At 41.9% G+C, this 19,080-nt stretch overlaps 1 protein-coding gene across 5 annotated transcripts in view; it reads right to left on the bottom strand.

Moving 5' to 3' along the window:
- Window positions 1-3,482: 3,482 nt before the first annotated feature.
- The window catches only part of ZBTB44 (zinc finger and BTB domain containing 44), a 40,782-nt gene continuing 25,184 nt past the window's right edge, over window positions 3,483-19,080 (bottom strand). For 2 of the 5 annotated variants that reach the window (XM_064731957.1, XM_064731961.1), the window contains 3 exons: window positions 14,356-14,519; window positions 10,717-11,017; window positions 3,483-8,698 (listed from right to left, as the gene is read on the bottom strand). In XM_064731957.1, the coding sequence (XP_064588027.1) occupies window positions 8,416-8,698; window positions 10,717-11,017; window positions 14,356-14,519 (748 nt within the window). In that variant the 3' untranslated portion in view covers window positions 3,483-8,415. The remainder of the gene's footprint in view (window positions 8,699-10,716; window positions 11,018-14,355; window positions 14,520-19,080) is intronic. The other 3 variants (XM_064731958.1, XM_064731959.1, XM_064731960.1) reach the window with 3 other exon arrangements.

Genomic DNA, 19,080 nt, shown 5'->3' with positions numbered 1-19,080 from the left:
GACTTTATTTTGACATCAGTGAATTGTACCCAGTACTTACTCCACTTATGCTCCTTCATACTCAAAAGCAATCTGTTTGTAGCTGACATTGTTTTTTTCTTTAAAATAGTCCAGACAATGTCAGATTCTGCAAGGGGAAAAAAATGAAAGAGACAAATATATTGAAGTACCAATATGATGAAGTATCAATGCTCACTGCCTCCTCAAAAAAAAAAAGAAAACCCTTCAAGACCAGAAAATATAAACTATATCTGCTTCTTACAGTGTCTTGTCTGTAAGTCCTGCCTCCCTGGGAAGGAGAAGCTTGTTCAGAGATGGGCTTGAGATGGCAGGAAACCACATCTCTCATTCCTTCTCCAAAATCAAGAGAAGCTTGTAAGGGCTAAACCAGAGCAAAGAAACTAAGCCAGAGCAGAGCAAGGCTCTTGGTGGAGGTCTGGGCTTTTAACCCATTTATTTCATCATTTCCCAGGAGCCAGCAGTACCAGCTGCTCCTGAGGGAAGCAGCAAGGAAGGAGTTGGTCAGCTGCTGTTTTCACATGGTCATTGTTCAGAATTCCTTCTGCATTGTGTGTGCACCTTCAGGGGAGCAGGCAGCACTCTGGGAGAAACAACTGTCACCTTCTGAGTGCTGGAGCTTTGCAAAGCACAGATTTGGGGCACCTAGGGAGGCATGGGGAGCCTGGGAATGCAGTTCAGCCAGCTGCAGTGCATGCATTCCTACAGACACTCCCACAGGAATCCAGTGGCGTTTGAAATGAGAGGGGTGTGTGTCAAAGCCAGGGCACAGCCACTCACCACACATTTAATTCATTAATTTCATAATTTGGATAGAAGAGATCAAACTTCAACAGGGAGGTAAAGGTTCAAGGGAGATACACAAACAGATGCCCCGTGAGTTGCTCTCTTATCTTCACCCGAGACCTTGTGAGTGAGACAAAGGCAGCTCATGCTCAAAGGCAATTAACTCAAGAGTGGTTTTCAAACACACAGATCTCACTCGGGGTGTTTGTGGCCTATTTCTCAAGGATTTGTGAAAGGCAGCTGAGGAAATCAGGGCTCCTGGCAGTGACTCTGCTGTTCGAGCATGTTGGTGTGCCCTGAAAAGCTGCCAACAGACCCCAAACTCCACAGGACTGCACCCCAACCTCGGGGCTGCAAGAAAGGCTCTGCCACGGGCACAGCTCCCTGCTCTGCATGCTCAGGGTCTCACAGCAACCTCAGCTCTCACAGGGGAGATGTTGTGATGTTACCTCACTCCTCTGCAGATGCAGCTTGAGGAAAGCTAAGAAGAAATAAGAAAATGCATCCCAGAATTCAAACCCTTCTGATAATGTACTGAAAGAAATGGATGGTTTAGGTTTAGTCCCAAGTGTAGTTTAAGGCAAGTTTTTTCTATTTTAGTTCTCTCTCTTGCTCTGTTTGGAATCCAAGCACATGAGCAACAGAAATTGTTTGAAGATGTCCTGTGTTTTTACATCTCTTTTGTGAAGAACACCAGCATTTCAAAGAACTGAACACTTCCAACAAGTTAGAGAGGAGAAATAAAAAGGTGTTCGCATTTAAACTGTTTTCATGCACAACCCCAGCCAGGTTTCTCTCAGCAGCTTCATTTTCCTGGGGATATCACTGGGTAGGAATGATGCAATCAGCCCTGGGAGAACTCTCATCCCTGCTCTGCCACATTCTCAGTAGCTGAGTTTGGTCTTAGCTCAGACACTCTCCTCTAAGCAAAAGAAATAATCCTTCATTACTGTCAGGAATAAAATGCTGAATGCTCCAAGGAAGCCACACAAAAAGCCTCAATAGTGTGCACTTGCTTTGTTAAGGGTGCCTAAAAGGTGTTTCACACAAAATACATGGTTGTGCTTTGGAAAATCCTGCTCCAGTCACCAGCCCAGGCCTTGCCATCCACCAGGGGTGCCTGTCCAGCTCTGGGTGCTGTGAATTCACAGCTCCACCATCCACTCATGTCTGTAAAACTCTTTCTCCTGTCCAGCCGAGGTCTGCTCAGCAGGACAGCCCAAGGCACTCTGCCTGCCCCAGGGCTGTGTTATCTTTTTATACTAAAAACTATGTGTACAATGTTTACAATTACTTCCCAATACCCATCACCTATGTTAGACAGTGAGCTTCTACTCCAAACCAATCTGTAAGTGCCACCATCACAGCAGAAAATGGAGGCCAAGAAGAAGAAGAAGGAGAAAGGCTGGACATGCCCAGATCCCTCCATCTTGCCACCTGAACCTCCATTCTAAAAAACTCCCAAATCTACTTTTTCACCTCGTGATAATTTCACTGTCATTCTACTTAATTTGTTTGTGGCTTGCAGATCTTCATCTAAGGTTGGTAATTTGCTCCATGGGTCATAATCAAACCCACAGGGGCATTTTGGGCTCTGTGCCAGGGTCTCTGAGCCCCTGGCAGGGTCTGGGCTGCTCAGGACAGACAGAGGGATGTCCTGGGTCCTGCCCAGCTCTGGGTGCTGTGTGTGCCTCTGCAGTCACCCAGAATTTACTGCTGACTCCAAATGTGACCTGGCTTCAACGAAATAAATTTCTGCTTTCATGGGAGACCCAATCCTCTGTCACACTGCATCCTGTCCAGGGCCCTCACCAGATGAGCTCCCTCTTCCAGTTATGCTCAGGTTCAGACACCTGTCCCTGTTCATGTTCCTCAGTGAAAGGGGAACTTGGGATTTAGAAACTCTCCAGCCCATGAACTCTCTATGCTCATCATGGCTCCAGCTGCTCTGCACCTGGGAGAGCTTTTCCATTCTGTGCCTCCCTCCTGTGTCAGACACTGAGCACAGTTTGGCAGCTGGTGGATAAATCACCCAGCCCTCAGTACTGAGCTGGTGCAGGGCAGAGTTAGCTCCTCAGCCAAGCACTTCCCAAGCTGCCATTTTCCTGTTGATCCAGGACTGCAGCTCACTCACAGGTGGGGCTGTAGGAGGAAAGGGATTTTAATTGCCAGGGTTGTAGAAACAGCAGAGATGGATTTTGAGTCCCACACTCTGTTTCAGGACTCCTCTGGAGCTCACAGCTGCCACTGCAGGGAGTGCCCACTGCACGTTAAACCCCTTCTGCTTTGGCTGATTTGATCAGGCTCCCCCTTGGCTTTCCATCAACAACACCCCAAGGAAAGTTGGCCCCAGCACTTTTGCAGAATGAGGTCTAAAGAGAACATGAACAGAAGGCAATCTAACAGACAAAGGAAAATGAAACAGAAATGTGTGCTTTATTCTTAATACTCTTTACTCATGTAACTTCTCCATCCATCTATTAATGTTAATTTTGTTTTAAACTACCTTTCAGCACCAGCGAGTTCTCCTCATATCAGCTCTTTTGGGACTGGTTAAAAGCTGAGATATGATGTGGCTCAAGGGACAGGGCTGCACCTTCTCACTGAAGGTCCAGGCTACTCTGCTGCACTGCAAGGCAAACACTGGCAGGGTTAAATAACCACACAAAGCAAAGATATACTCCATAAAACATTAATATTTTAATGAAAAATCTTAGCTTCATATTTCTATCCAAAGACACTCAAAACTAGTTTTTCTCCCCCCTTAATTTTGACCTATAATGGGACCAGTTTGGAGATTATTTTTTTTGTATTTTGGAACTTTTTTTTTAAAGATTAAACAACCAGGCTAGCAAAAAGGTACCCAATACATACTTTTCTTATATCAAACAAGCTAGTATTTCAATACAATGTAACTATACAGAATATATACATTACACATATGATCACAAAGCAAACACTACAGGCTCAGAACAGATTTGAAAAAACATGATATTCACATTGATTACAATAACTCTAAAAATGATTGTAACGTTGAAACGGCACTTAGTTTACAAAAAAAGTCACAAAAATATATATAGCCACCAAGAACTATGGTTCCTGAAAAATACTAATAGCCAGATAGTATTATATAAAATGTGAAGTGTATTTAAACATCGTATACATTAAAAAACAAAACCAAAACCCAAAACCAATTCTGTTAGGTCAATAAACATGCCAAGTAATCTAGCTGTGGCCAGCATCAACAAGAGAAGCTGTACTGAGGATGAGATGATGACTGATATACGGCTGGTGACTGGAGACTGGCACAGTTAAGGGGGTTTCACTGTTACTAAAATGCACAAAGAAGCCCAACAATAATTTAATTCACATTTTTTTTTTCCCTCCAGCTTCCACTTTTCCCTCTTTGGGGTTTCACCATGGGCAGCACCTCGAGTGAAGGCACTGCAGAGCAGAGCAAGGAAGCTGTCCAAGGACTCGGTGTAGCCAGGGTTACAGGTCAGAATATCAAAAGCATGCACAGCTAAATGAATGGTGAAACAAAATCACTCTTCTGGGGACTTCAGCAACCCTCAGGAAGACTGTAGGTACAGTTGCCACACAGGCTGGCAGCACCAGATTCCATTTTTTTTTTAGTGCAACCAGATTTGCAGCTGAGAGCTGTGGGACACGGAGTTACTGTGCTAGCACACGGAGTGAACGAAAATCCAGAGCAGTAAGTACTGTTGCACTAAAAAAATTCACATTTGTTTCTTTTGTGGTACATTTCCTCAAATACTTGGAACCCACTCTATTTACCAGGTACCTCGGATGTGGTGAGGTACTGTCTTGAACCCTCTTACCTGCCATCATCACGATGCTATGGGATTTATTATGTCTACAGTTGGAGATGAGAACCCTCCAAAACAGGATTTCACCTTGTGAGCAAAACTGGAACGTGAGCGGCCTGAATGAAAATCAGCTATTTGCCATTTTCTGATGGTGTGGAAGTTGCAATGGATGGAGGAGCAGCAGGTGCTCCTCCATCTGAATTCCCTCATCCCTGCAGGGTGCACAAAGCTCCTGCTGGATTTGCATATAAAATGCTTCCTGGTTTGTCTCTGAGAGAGACCAGCACTCACCTCAGCCCTCCCACCCGGGGCTGCAGGGTGGAACCAGCGACCAAGAAGTGCCTGAAGCCCTCATATAAAACCTTAAACCATAGCTTAAAAACAATAAAACTCCATCCCACAGGGGACATATAGGGATCATAGTCTTATAAAATATATCTGACTGCATTGGCAGCTATTACTTTTTTAAAAAGTTTAAATTCACATCTTTTCGACTCAGAATCCATGTGAAGCCAGAACCATTTCCAATACCCGAGTCTACTGATCTCTCAGTATGAGAGACTTGGCCGTGGTCTCTGCGAGCCTGACAACTGAACTCCAGCTGTGGGGACACCACCTGGGCTCACTCTGCTTGCAGCAGGAGGGCTGAACACATCAGCCCTGACCCTTGTCTAGCAGACACAGAAATGCATACTAAATAATGGATTGTTTTGGGAGGGAGGGAAAAAAAGCAAAGAAGAAATAAGAAAATGCATCCCAGAATTCAAACCCCTCTGATAATGTGCTGAAAGAAATGGATGGTTTAGGTTTAATCCCAAGTGTAGTTTAAGGCAAGTTTTTTTCTGTTTTAGTTCTCTCTCTTGCTCTGTTTGGAATCCAAGCACATGAGCAACAGAAATTGTTTGAAGATGTCCTGTGTTTTTACATCTCTTTTGTGAAGAACACCAGCATTTCAAAGAACTGAACACTTCCAACAAGTTTTAGAGAGGAGGAATAAAAAGGTGTTTGCATTTAAACCGTATTCATTTCAATGGACAAAAGAGATATTAACAAGAAACAATTACAGACAGGAAAATTAACAAGTAAACTCAACCCTAAACCAATCAAACAAAATCCTCCAAGAACTCTATTATTCCTCCAGTTGAACCAGATTGAAAAGTGAGAACTAAATTAAGATGTTCCCCAGAAATTAGGAGGCTGAAAAGATAATGTGTAACACACAGTGCAATGAACAATGAACCCCAGGCCTTGCCTTGTACCTCAGTGTTAATGATCCTTATTTCTTTTCCAGGAAGAACAGATCAGAGTTGTAAAGTCTTTGTAACTTTCCCCTTTCTCTTTGGTATTCTGAAAGCAATTTGCCTTCTGACTCAAAATTTTAAGTCTTAAAAATCCAATATGCAGGTATGTCTGTGGTGTATTTGTACCTTCTCACCAATGAACTCTTTAGCAAAATAGTTCAGGGATGAAAATGATCAGATTTTAATGATCAGATTATGTCCTCCACCTCATCCCTGCCCACCTTTGATTATTTCATCTGTGCAGTCAGGAAATGTGGTTTGGGTGAAGCCCTGCTCAGAACATGACTCACAAAGGACTCTCATTTACCTGTGGAACATTCAGGAAAAAGCGAAAACGCTGGGTTTGAGCTCGGTGTTGGAGCCCTCTGGGTCAGAACAAAGCTCAGCAAAAGGCTTTGTCTTGTCTCACTGGCTTCTCAGAGAAATCACAAGTGGAAGGGAAATGGTCTCTAAATTCAGCTCATCAGCAGGCACTGGGCTATTTCACAGCCCAGAAAAAGCATTTCTCCTTCAAGCACTTTTAAGAAGCCTCACAAAGGTAGATATAATCAAGACTGAATTGCAGCACAGAAGTTCTTTGCAGCATGTTTCTAAAACACCCTTTGGATCTGGTGGAGAAACCTCATTCCAGCAACCTGGAAAGTACTTAAATCCCAACTGTTTTCACTCTGTTTAACTAAAATATGTGGGTTTAACCTAAAAAGAGAAAAATTGCTGAAGTCACTGAAACCCTTTAAACACTTTCCAAAGGTCAATAAACTTTTTTCCTTACAAAAGCTGGCTATTAATAGAAAGAACTCAGTCTCAGAGAGTATCAGAGCTGCCTAGGCTGACTGAATACAAATTGATGTGCAATATAATACCACTTTTGTGTCTTCTGTTTCTTCAGGAGCAACCTTTCTCTATTGCTTTCATTTCCTCCTCATGTTTGCATAAAACAAATCCGGAAAATAACAGAAAATAGCAATTTACAAAAAAAAAAGACTCAAAACTAAGGGAGTAAATCATGCCTTTGGAATACTGAGATCAAGCAATACCTACTCACTCAGCACATCATCTGTAGGCCGTGGGCATTTGGCATCAAACACTGAGTTAACTTCAGAAGCTGTAAGAAAAATCACAAATCTCCTAATGTACTTCCTAATTTAGGTTTCAAAGCAGTACTTGAGCCCAAACAGCCTCGACCAAACAAGACTCACTGCTCTGAAAATCCCACACCCTCCATTTGTAGCTTTTTCTAAATATGGAAAAATGAAATTGCAAATATTTCAGTTTATTGCTTGCTTGAGCTGTGTGTGTAGCTGGAGTAATGGCCTTTAATAAACCGAGTTGGCAAGGATTTAAAGTGTTTTGAAACAGGAACAATTCATCATTGCTCTATAGGCTTTTTGTAAACAGCCCCCTGTTGGTTAGAAAGTTATCCTTAGAGAGAATAAATTGCTTGTTTTATCCAAAACAGGCTAGTAAAAATCTCTGAAACTATACATACATATGTATAAACAACAAAAAAAAAAGTGCAATAATGCACAAAAGAGCTTATTTTTTCCAATCTGTAAACTCCCTCTAGCTAAATCTCAGATTAGTAAAAACACAGTGTGTATGTGAGGGGGCAATGATCAGAACTGCAAATAATCTGGCCATGGTTTAAGAATTTCAGTTTGGGAAAACCTTCATTTTCCTTTGTGGCTCCCCATCTACAGACAGGTACAGTCAGGAGATATTTGTCAGGCTGTCATGGCTGAACACTTCTCCATCATTCCCAATTCCTGGTGCACCTTTAGACTTTTTCCATGCCCAGCCTCAGCTGGCCTGATCTGTTTAGGCTATTTGATCAAGCAGTTTCTAAAAGGACTGGAACAGAAGAAGTAGGAATACCTGGCATTCATCTGGGCTGGACAGGGATGTGTGTTTTGAAGAAGTGTGTGACTGTTCCTTTCAAAACCACTCACCATTTCCAAGCACAGGGCACAGTAAGGGCTTTGAAAAACAGCAGGCACATATAGGAAGTGTCACTTCTTTATGCAGAAGATTAAAGCATCCACTCAAAACTAGTCAAAACTGTTCAATCATGGTTTCCAATGCATCCTTTTGTTTATCATTTGAAAAAGGTTTCCTCTGATTTCTCTCCCTTAACCAGAGGGCCTGCAGAAGCAAGAGAAACTTAATGAGCTGCTCTAACTGTGGAAGAAGGAATAGTTAAAGTGATCTGAATCAGTTGTTCTTCTTTAGAAGTATATCACAGCTTCCATGATGTTCTGACAAGATCTTTTTTTGTGCAATCAGTCTTAAATATTTTCACAGAAGTGATCATTCAGTCATGAAAAATAACGTAACATCTGTCGCAGTTTTCAGTTTAAAGCGTAGCTTACAAAGTAAAAAGGGGAAAATCTCCCCACTTTTCGTTTAAAAAAATTAAATTAAAATGTACAGGACCAAACACAGGCACTTTCCAAAGAACAAAAATGAAACCAAACCATGAATTATTCGATAGTAATAGATGACAGCTCCGGTTTGGGAGGGTCACCCGCGGCTGCCTCAGCAGTGGTGTTAGTCTTTGGCTGCTCTGGCACATCTTCTTCCTTCTCTGCCAACCCACCCAGAGACCCCAAGGGGAAAGTGCTTTCACAATTCTGAGTAGATGACACCTGTGAAATGACAGGCATTTGGACAGAAGAGTTGCTCTCAAAGCCATGCTCCCCTAGCTCATACTGCCCGAGGGTCTCCTCTTGTTCCTGGTTTAAGTAGTCCGGTACTAGGAAGTCACTGCAGGAGGGGTAAAGGACAGAAGAGAAATGTCATTTCCCACACCACGGCAGCAGCTCCATCACACAAGCATTGACAGAGAACAAAGGAACTCATTTCACATTGGCCAAGATCATGGCACTGCCATACCCCACTAAGCACCATAACCTGCTTCTCATTTCCACACACACAGAATTTATTCAGTGGCATCTATTTCACATCTGTATTTCCTACACAGCAACTTCTTATGATTAGATTGTATCACCTTGATGAGAATGCAAGTTAATGTCTGGAACACATTTGGCACTGCAAACCTCATTGAAAAAAAGGGAGCACTCAGGCTTTAAAAATAGAAACAAAAATGAGTTCAGCACTGGCAAAATGTGGCCCTTTGCATGTCTGAGGTACAGCATCCCCCAGAGCAGCAGCAGCACTTCCCTGTGAGTGGGCAGGCTGGAGCCAGGGGCACAGGTGGGGCAGCTGAAGGCAGAGGGAGCTGCCAGCTGCACTGGGGGTGTGATCCTGACACCTATCACACTCCTGAGAAAAGTATGGAATTGCATTTCCTTCCCCTTTTAATCCTTCCTGGACAACTCTTGTGCTATGCACTCTGAACAGCTGAGGGCTGAGTGGATCCAAAGAAAACCTACCAAACGCTCCAGTTGTATTTTCAGAGCATGAGGACCTAATGGAAATTAATTTCTTTGCATGTTTTCAGCACCAGACATGAAGTTTGTACTTGAGACAAGTATATCCATGTATTACATATATGCACATTTGTATGCTTGGGTTCACCTGGCAATGCCTCAGTTAAAAGAAAACCTTAAATACAGAAGCATTCACTGCTCCAACCCAAGCTCTGCTAAACCTCATGTTTGTCAAATCAGACTGAGGGAAGGGCTACAGGCAACTTAAATCACAGCCTTTAATGTGACTTTAATTTGCTGACAACAATGCAGTGCTTCCCACAACCAGGGCATCACCCTCAGAGTGTTTGCTCCAGTTTTGGCACAAGAGCCAAGAACAAGAACTGTGTAAGCCCACAGATATGAAGCACTTGTACTTTTAAACAATATTCTGCTGAAAGAACAGCCACTGGCTTTCCTGCTTTGTTTTTCAATCTTTTTCATCCTACGTCACTTCTGAGTTAATAAAATAGAACAAAATACTCAAATGTTTTTATGGGAAGAAGAATAATGTCTGGAAATCAGGAGGGGTGGGATTGTGATGCTGTAACATTCAGAACATTGCATTTTTTGCATGGCTGAAGGCAGATGACTTACACACACCAAACTGCACTCTCTCTAAGATTTAAGAGCTGGAAGATCTTCCTGTCTTCCATTTCTCTCATCCAACTTTTGTATTTTCTATCTCAAATTCCAACAATTGTATTTATATCAATGAGAGAACACAGTGCTCCTCTGATACCTCAGAACTCTTTTAATAGTCTTTAGCAGTGCATTTGTGAGATATGCCAAGTCTTTGGTGCCCTGATAAAAAATGTCCAAGTGGCCCTTACTATTTCCAAACCTATTAGTCTAACCATTTAGTAATGTTATCTAGAAAATGAGAAAGGAGAAGGTCTGGAGTCATGCAATCTTTCCACAGTGTTAAGCAAGCACTTAAATGAAGTAGGAAGTCTGTGCCCTATGAAAGTGAACAGACTATGTACAAGATTTTGAAAAGCAAATCAATATAAAATCACAGATACTGTAGGACAGAACACTGTGGCTTCACACCATTGGCCTGGCCATAGGTACTACTGAAAAGAGAAATTAAATAACCCAGAACCAGCCTCTGCATGTCACTGGATTCTTCAGTAGCCTCCTATATAGCTGCCATGCTGTAAGACAGATCAGATACAACAGAGAGTGGAGCAGGAATCAATCTGACTGCAATTAGCTGGCAGCCTGATGAGAGGCACAGCAGGCTGCCCTGAAAGCAGGAAATGATGATCTAAGGAAAAAAAAAAAAGGAAAAAAAAAAGAAAAAAAAGAAAAAAGCAAGTTTCCCTGTTAGGTTTTTGCTGTGCACCTCACCTGCTCTGGAAGTAGTTTGCTAGCTCTGACGCTTCATGGTTCAAGCTCCTCAGGTGAACGATTAAATTTCCAGAGTTGGTGAACATGGCGCCACATGTTTTGCACTCGTAAATCCGAGGCTTGCGGATAATGTGCCGGGAAACCCGCATGTGGTGTTTATATTCCCCGAAGGAAGTGAAAGTGGCACTACATATCTGGCACCGGAAACAGCGTTTACCTTCGTGCTTCAGGCGATGCATCTTGAGCGAGTAAGCGCGGGTGAACTTTTTCCCACAGCGGTCACACTGAAAGGGTTTAATGCCTGCGGGAGAGAGCACAAACACGTTCACCTGGGGAGCACAGGGCACAATCCTCCCCAGACAGCAGCTCTGGGGGCTCACAGCAGAGCCCTGCTCCAGGAAGAGATTCTCTGTTAACTTTAAAAAGGCAGAAACAATTAGAGTTGATCTACACTCCCTCAGGACAACCTCCAGGAAATCTCATGTGTAAGAGCCGAAATGAGGGATGTGGAACTTCAGGGGCTCTCCAAAATGCATTTATCGTACACAAAATGCAGTTTATTGCATCCAAAATCCAGTTTATTCCATCCAAGATGTTACAGCAGTCCAGGGTGGTGGGTGACAGAGCTGTGCCCACAGCTGTCAGCTCCAGCTGCAGGCAGGCCTGGACACCTGCATCCCTCATTCAGGCTCTTACTGATGGTGCCCCACGTTGGGCGCCACTGTAAGAGTCGAAATGAGGGATGTGGGACTCCAGGGGCTCTCCAAAATGCAGTTTATTGTATCCAAAATGCAGTTTATTGTATCCAAAATGCAGATTATTCCATCCAAGACATTACAGCAGTCCAGGGTTGTGGGTGACAGAGCTGTGCCCACAGCTGTCAGCTCCAGCTGCAGGCAGGCCTGGAGACCCTTTGGTTTTGGTTACAATGCATTCTATACTTTTCTTTGCTGAGCATCTCAATACAGTAGAACCAATCTATACCTTAACCATTATCTATAGCCTATCATAACTGCTATAATTACCATATTCATGTCACTGTTCTCCAATCACTAACAGTCAGTACATTACAGTTGAAGCTAGAAGTTGTTTTTCGATTTTCTTGCAGTGGAAAATTTTGAGACCTTTTTTCTACTTGTAACTTTGCTGACTTGTTTGCCTGTGCTCTCTTTCTGCTTGGTAAAAACCATCTTCTTGTTTGGGGTGGGTTTATCCTTTGTTCTAAGCCATAAAAACCCCTTCTAACCAACACACCCTTTGCCTCCTTGGTTATCCAGGAAGACTGGCTCAGCAATTCTTTTCTTCTATATCAAAACTTGCTTCCATCTCTATTCCTACATTTTAAAATCTTTCTGTCAAGCATACATATTTGTGAGACTTTCTTGTCAAACTTTCATCCTTCATGGCTGTGACCTGTCCTGAGCTCCTTCCCCACAGTTTAAATGAGCTCAAGCCCCCGTGGATTAAAGATCCCCAGGTGTGGGAATTTATAAAATCAGAGGGTTTTGGGAAAGCTGCAAAAGGCAGGCTTCAGAGACAGCAGAACTGAGATTAGAGCTGATAGCATCTTCCCATTGCCATAACCCTGTAATGAAACTGATACTAAAAAATAAAGCAGCTCAGAGCACGTTCCTGCACAGTCCTGTCCCATTTGTGATTTGTACAGAGCCCCTGACCAGCAACACCCAGGCACAGCCACCAGGCCCTGATGCTGCAGCCACCCCTGTGCCTTTGAACTCCTTTGATCTCGGCAGATTCTTGTGCCAGACTGCTTCCCAACAATGCAATTATCAGCCTACCCTTAATTGCAATGTTTTTTTCTGGCTGCCTTTGGCCTCAGAGAAGTGTTCTGGCAAGGGGACTGTGCACAGGGACGCCCCTGTAATGCAGCAGGAATGGTGATAAAAGGGGCAGTGGGAGCCTTTATATTGCGTGGGAACCTTGCTGCACAAGGATTTTCGGCAACTTTGCATGACAGACAGCTCTCTAAGACAGCAGAGCTTCATGCCTCTCATTTTTGTCTTGTATTAATTTAGAATTTTTTTCTTGTATTAATTCTAGAAATTCAGTTCCTAGCTCATTTTTCATTTCTTACCCTAAAATATGCGAGCTCTGCAACATGTTGGAGTGGCTGAGTGTTTAATCACACAAACAGAACTATTACAAGATAAAAGTCTGAGTCACCAAAACCTTAGGATTTAATAAAAAGTGTGAACTGCAGAAAGTGGGAAAATCCAAACATGAGGTTAAGAATCTGGAATATGGAGCTCTATTCATAATAGGGCTGTCAAGGAATAAAAAAGATTTTCTCAAAAGGCTGAATGTGCATCAGCCCTGGCTGTTAATTCCCCCAGTCTTTCACTCTGCTTTCCTTACTTTCAAAGCAGGAGGTGAACTTTTAATTGAGGGCTTTTAGACAGAGAAAGCTGTAGTTAAGGTTACACTGCAATGCCCTGTTAAGCATGTGAAAACAAGTTAATAAACTGGAATATGGTCTGGTGGAGCTCAAACTTTTCATGTTTTCCTAGTGTCCAAGGGCACCTATTTCCTCTGGTAGTTTGAGGGAAATCTCTTTAGCCATTTTACTCATGTGAAAACACTTTCAACATTTACAAGCTTTGAGAGTTCTTTTGCATGTTAATTATTCTAAACCAGCTATTCAAAGCTCTCCCAGCTTTACCCAGGGGTTGTCAGGTGGACCAGAGATGCTTTGCTGTCAGATTTAACAACAGGCTTGGGATCATTTTGCACCTGATATGCCCACAGAATTTGCTTTTCAAATATTAAACACATATCTGGCTATTTTGCTTGAAAGGATTTGACAAATAATTGTTGACAGGGAAAAAATTACACCTTGTCAGTTGTGGCTGCCCTGTCCCAGAATGGTTCAGCCTCTGTGTGCAGGCAAGAGCCAGACTCAAACCAGGAGATGCTAAACCATGAGACTTAGTGGCCAAATGCAAAAACCCTTCAATATTCCCTTTATTCCCTCAAATGTCAATGTTATTGCCACATAATGCTGACAAGTCTTGAAAACACCAATAGCAAAGACATTGGGGAGTTCATGCTTGGTTAGAAATCAAAATGAGTTTGGGGACCCAGGTCCAGAGGAGGCATTCCCATAAACCTCTGGCTGCCTGTGCTACCTGCAGGAGCTAAATTGATAATCAAACCAATTCAGTTGTCCTGCAATCCTTCCAAAAAGTCTGACATCCAAAGGCATACAGCCTCCTAAAATGCAAGGACACAGATAGATAATATTTTCTTAAGCAGAAAGGAGACTTTCTGCAAGTCTCCTCTGAAACAGCAGAGAATTGCAATATGGCAGAGGAAGAATTTCAATCTACTTCTTTAGTGCAATACAAGGGCCAAGTATATTTTATTTCATCTCAGATCTTTTTCAGGAAAATTACTTATCCTGATGAGTTGCAGGCAATCAGGTTTTTTTCAGTCCACACAAATGCTGATTATCCACGAGCACAACTACCAGTCAGACTCCAGGGATCAAAACAAGCATTCAACGACAAACCTCTACCCAATCTTTCTGAAATCAACTCTCAGGCACTTGGCAGGTGAGTGAAAAAGCTGCATTATACAAGGCTGTGAGTCAGGCAGTGGGGGAGCAGGGCTGTTTCTCACCTGAGTGGATGAGCATGTGTTGTTTCAGGTTCTGGATGCGGGTGAAGCGCACCCCGCACGTGGGACACTGGAAGGGTCTGTCGGGACCGTTGGGGCTGGGCCTCTCTGTGCTGCTGGTGGAAGGAGCAATGTAGAGTTGGTAGGGATACTGAACGTTCTCCAGACTACAAAGAAAAAAGGCATTCATTTATAAAACCAGCCAAGAAGCCTCCTCTGCAAAAATCGGAACCTTGAGGGCTTTTGTGGGAGAAGGAAGAGATTGGCACGTCACATTTTTGCTGAAATCTCATTTATTCTGGAAATCTCTGGGTCTGTAGCAATGTGTCTGATCTGCACCTGAAATCTTACAGTCACTGACTCTGCACATCTGAGCACAGCCAGGGAATAAGCTCAGAATTCTGTTTCTCTGGGCCTGAGCACGACTGCAAGCTGAACTGAATGCTGTTTTCCAGGCGTGGGCATTTTCTCCAGCACATCGATGACTTGCAATCACTAAACAGTCCCTGAGGAAGAGTTTATAGAGCTGAGCAAATGAAAAGCAAAGGAGTATTTTGCAGCTTCAGTGATATTTACAAATGAAATTAAAGCCAATTAATTTTTCATCTCAATCCAAGCTCCATCAACAAATACTAGTGTCTACAATTGCATATTTCTAAGTTTAAAATATTAATCTAATGAAGCAATACTTGCTCCTTGTCTGATTCAAAGAGCTCCAGTGCTGTGTTTAAAGAACAGCACATGAACTGCAATGAGGAACAATTTAACTTTCAAAGTAATTTATTTAAAACTGACTAATTGCTCCTCCATAGCCTCCAGCTGCAAACTGTTTAAGGGAACTACAGTGCTCAAACTGTTTAAGGGAACTACAGTGCTCTAATCCAAGTCCTCTGGCAAGGAACTTGCTCAAGGGCACAGTGAAATAGGAACAGATCTGCTGGTACAAACAGGGTTTGTATTACCTGGGGTTTCCCTTCCCTGAGCATTAAAATCTGTATTTTTGGTGAAATTGCCATTTCACCAAAGAAGATCAGCCATCACTGGCAGCAGGGAACTGCTCTGACCCTGGTTGTTCACAGCACATTGCAACTTCAGCTTTACTGCACTGAAATGCCCTGAGAAAAGATGCAATGGTGCCTCCTCACAGTCAGGAAGTTTTCCTAACTGAGGAAATCCTTCTGCTGCTCTGCCTCCCCCTCAGGCCCAGAGGGCTGGCATCAGGGTAATGCTGGATTTGAGGGTTTATGACACTCACACAAAATCAAACATGCACTTTCACAAAGACATTTTCCTAGGCATCATACAAAAATTCACAGAGCAGCTCAGCACAGGAGGGGAAGAACCAGGATCATCTCTTTAAAATCAACACTTAAACTGTCTTTACTCTGGAAAAGGATGGGGCTACCACTGTGAGGACGGGGGGGATCTGAATTCTGAGCGCAGAATTCTCAGCAGCCAAAGTTCCAGTTGTAAAATTTATCTGGAGAGAGAGCACCAGGTATCTCTTGATACACACAGGATTAAAGGGTTTCCTGTAGGGTTCAGTATCACTCAGTCTGTAAAACCCTAAGGATTTCTGACCTCACATGGCACTGGAGGAAGATTTGCACTAAAGAAGACATTTTCTTGTCCTTGACTTTCTATACACAGTAGGGTCCCAGAGCTGTGGAAAACAGAGATGTGACAGACTTGTGATCTGTGATAAAGGGAATATTTGCAAGAGCAAAGTCACTAGCTCCTGTCCTGGGCCTGGCAGAATGGAGCTCTTCACCATTTTAGGGTCTAAAAAACATCAACTGAGGTTTTTTGAAATAAATGAGAGTATTTTAAACATAGGTTCTGATTTTTCTAACCAAATTCCTGACCAAGCCTGGCACTCCGCTTCCTTTTTTATACATGCAGTGTGCTCAAATAAGAATAACATTTGGGTTTTGTGACAACAAAGAATTTCATCTTCTGACAAGTTCCTTAGGTGCTGTGGTAGGGGCTGTGAGGAGGCACAGGCACGTTGTGCTGCTGGAGCTTTCTCAGGAGACACCCAAAGCAGGGCAGCAGAGCTCTCCTTTGTTTCCAGCTCAGGAGCCAGAGCTGAGCTCTCCTTTTGTTTCCAGCTCTCTTGGGCTCACTCACCCTCCAAACCTGCACTGGAGAAGTGCTGTGGGCACAGCTCCACAGGAGAAACTGAAATGAAAGCCTGGTTTTTGAATTCATCCATCTTTCATGGTGAGGAGAGCTGATTAAAGCAGATCCAGTGGGAATCAGAGGCTCCCCAGCTATCAGTGCCTGGCTTGTCTTTTCCCATGCTCACACTGCCAGCAGGGTGAAATACCTACTTGGTGACATAGCTCAGCACCATGAAGAGATTCTGTTTGAAACATTATGAGATTTTCTCTGCCCTGCTTCTTTTTCCCTCACATTTACTTAATTTTTTTGCAATTTGTGATCAATATGGCATTTAACAGCTGAGATTTGTCTGACATCTCCAAGAACTTCTGTACATAGAGAGAGAGGTTTCAAATGTTGTCACTGAAATATCCTACTTGCACTTTTTCTTCTTTTCACCCTGAGATTATTTACATATTTAACTTTGCAGAGCTAAACTTTGACAAACATGAATTCAGGTTCACTGGCATTTTGGCAATGTTCATTATTTGCAAATAACTATTATTTTAGAGAAACTGAGGTTCTCATTTTAATGGATCAGAGAGACTTTTTATAACTTTAATAAATGAGCAATTCCTATTAAAGTGCAGCCACAAACTGATACAGAGACCAACTGTTAAAGCAGGCAAGATTAGAAAAGTGACATAAATTAGCACCATGAAGAGATTCTGTTTGAAACATTATGAGATTTTCTCTGCCCTGCTTCTTTTTCCCCTCACATTTACTTAATTTTTTTGCAATTTGTGATCAATATGGCATTTAACAGCTGAGATTTGTCTGACATTTCCAAGAACTTCTGTACCAACTACATAAGAGAGAGAGGTTTTAAATGTTGTCACTGAAATATCCTACTTGCACTTTTTCCTCTTTTCACCCTGAGATTATTTACATATTTAACTATATAGAACTAAACTCTGACAAACGTGAATTCCAGGTTCACTGGCATTTGGCAATGTTCATTATTTGCAAATAACTATTATTTTAGAGAAACTGAGGTTCTCATTCTATTGGATCATTTTATAACTTTTATAAATGAGCAGCTCCTTTTTATGTGCAGCCACAAACTGATACAGAGACCAACTGTTAAAGCAGGCAAGATTAGAAAAGTGACATAACTTAGCACCATGAAAATATTATATTTGAAACATTATGAGATTTTCTCTCCCCTGCTTCTTTTTCCCCTCACATTTACTTTATTTTTTTGCAATTTGTGATCAATATGGCATTTAACAGCTGAGATTTGTCTGACATCTCCAAGAACTTCTCTACATAGAGAGGTTTCAAATGTTGTCACTGAAATATTCTCCTTGCACTTTTTCTTCTTTTCACCCTCAAATAATTTACGTATTTAACTATGCAGAGCTAAACTTTGACAAACCTGAATTCCAGGTTCACTGGCATTTTGGTAATGTTCATTATTTGCAAATAACTGTTATTTTAGAGAAACTGAGGTTCTCATTCTATTGGATCAGAGAGACTTTTTATAACTTTTATAAATGAGCAATTCCTTTTTATGTGCAGCCACAAACTGATACAGAGACCAACTGTTAAAGCAGGCAAGATTAGAAAAGTGACATAACTTAGCACCATGAAAATATTATATTTGAAACATTATTAGATTTTCTCTCCCCTGCTTCTTTTTCCCCTCACTTTTACTTAATTTTTTTTGCAATTTGTGATCAATATGGCATTTAACAGCTGAGATTTGTCTGACATCTCCAAGAACTTCTGTACATAGAGAGAGAGGTTTCAAATGTTGTCACTGAAATATCCTACTTGCACTTTTTCTTCTTTTCACCCTCAGATAATTTACGTATTTAACTTTGCAGAGCTAAACTCTGACAAACATGAATTCCAGGTTCACTGGCATTTTGGTAATGTTCATTATTTGCAAATAACTATTATTTTAGAGAAATTGAGGTTCTCATTCCATTGGATCATTTTATAACTTTTATAAATGAGCAATTCCTTTTTAAGCATAGCCACAAACTGATACAAATACCAACTGTTAAAGCAGGCAAGATTAGAAAAGTAACATAACTTAGCACCATGAAAATATTATATTTGAAACACTATTAGATCTCCTCTCCCCTGCTTCTTTTTCCCCTCACATTTACTTAATTTTTCACAACTTGCAATTTGTGATCAATATGGCATTTAACAGCTGAGATTTGTCTGAGATCCCCAAGAACTTCTGTACCAACTACATAAGAGAGAGAGGTTTCAAATGTTGTCACTGAAATATCCTACTTGCACTTTTTCCTCTTTTCACCCTCAGATTATTTACATATTTAACTATATAGAACTAAACTCTGACAAATATGAATGTGAAAATGCCAGTGAACCTGGAAATGTTCATTATTTGCAAATAACTATTATTTTAGAGAAATTTGGGTTCTCATTCTAATGGATCAGAGGGACTTTTTATAACTTTTATAAATGAGCAATTCCTTTTAAAGTGCAGCCACAAACTGATACAGACACCAAGATTAGAAAAGTGTGTAACAATCCAAATGTGAAATACCAGAGAAGGAATAGATGAGACTTCACTGGAACAATAATTTT

Source organism: Zonotrichia leucophrys, chromosome 24 (assembly GCF_028769735.1).
Source record: "Zonotrichia leucophrys gambelii isolate GWCS_2022_RI chromosome 24, RI_Zleu_2.0, whole genome shotgun sequence".
In the NCBI taxonomy this organism is placed as follows: Eukaryota; Metazoa; Chordata; class Aves; order Passeriformes; family Passerellidae; genus Zonotrichia; species Zonotrichia leucophrys.
Note: the sequence above shows the minus strand (reverse complement) of the source record. Positions and strands in the feature narration are given on the sequence as shown.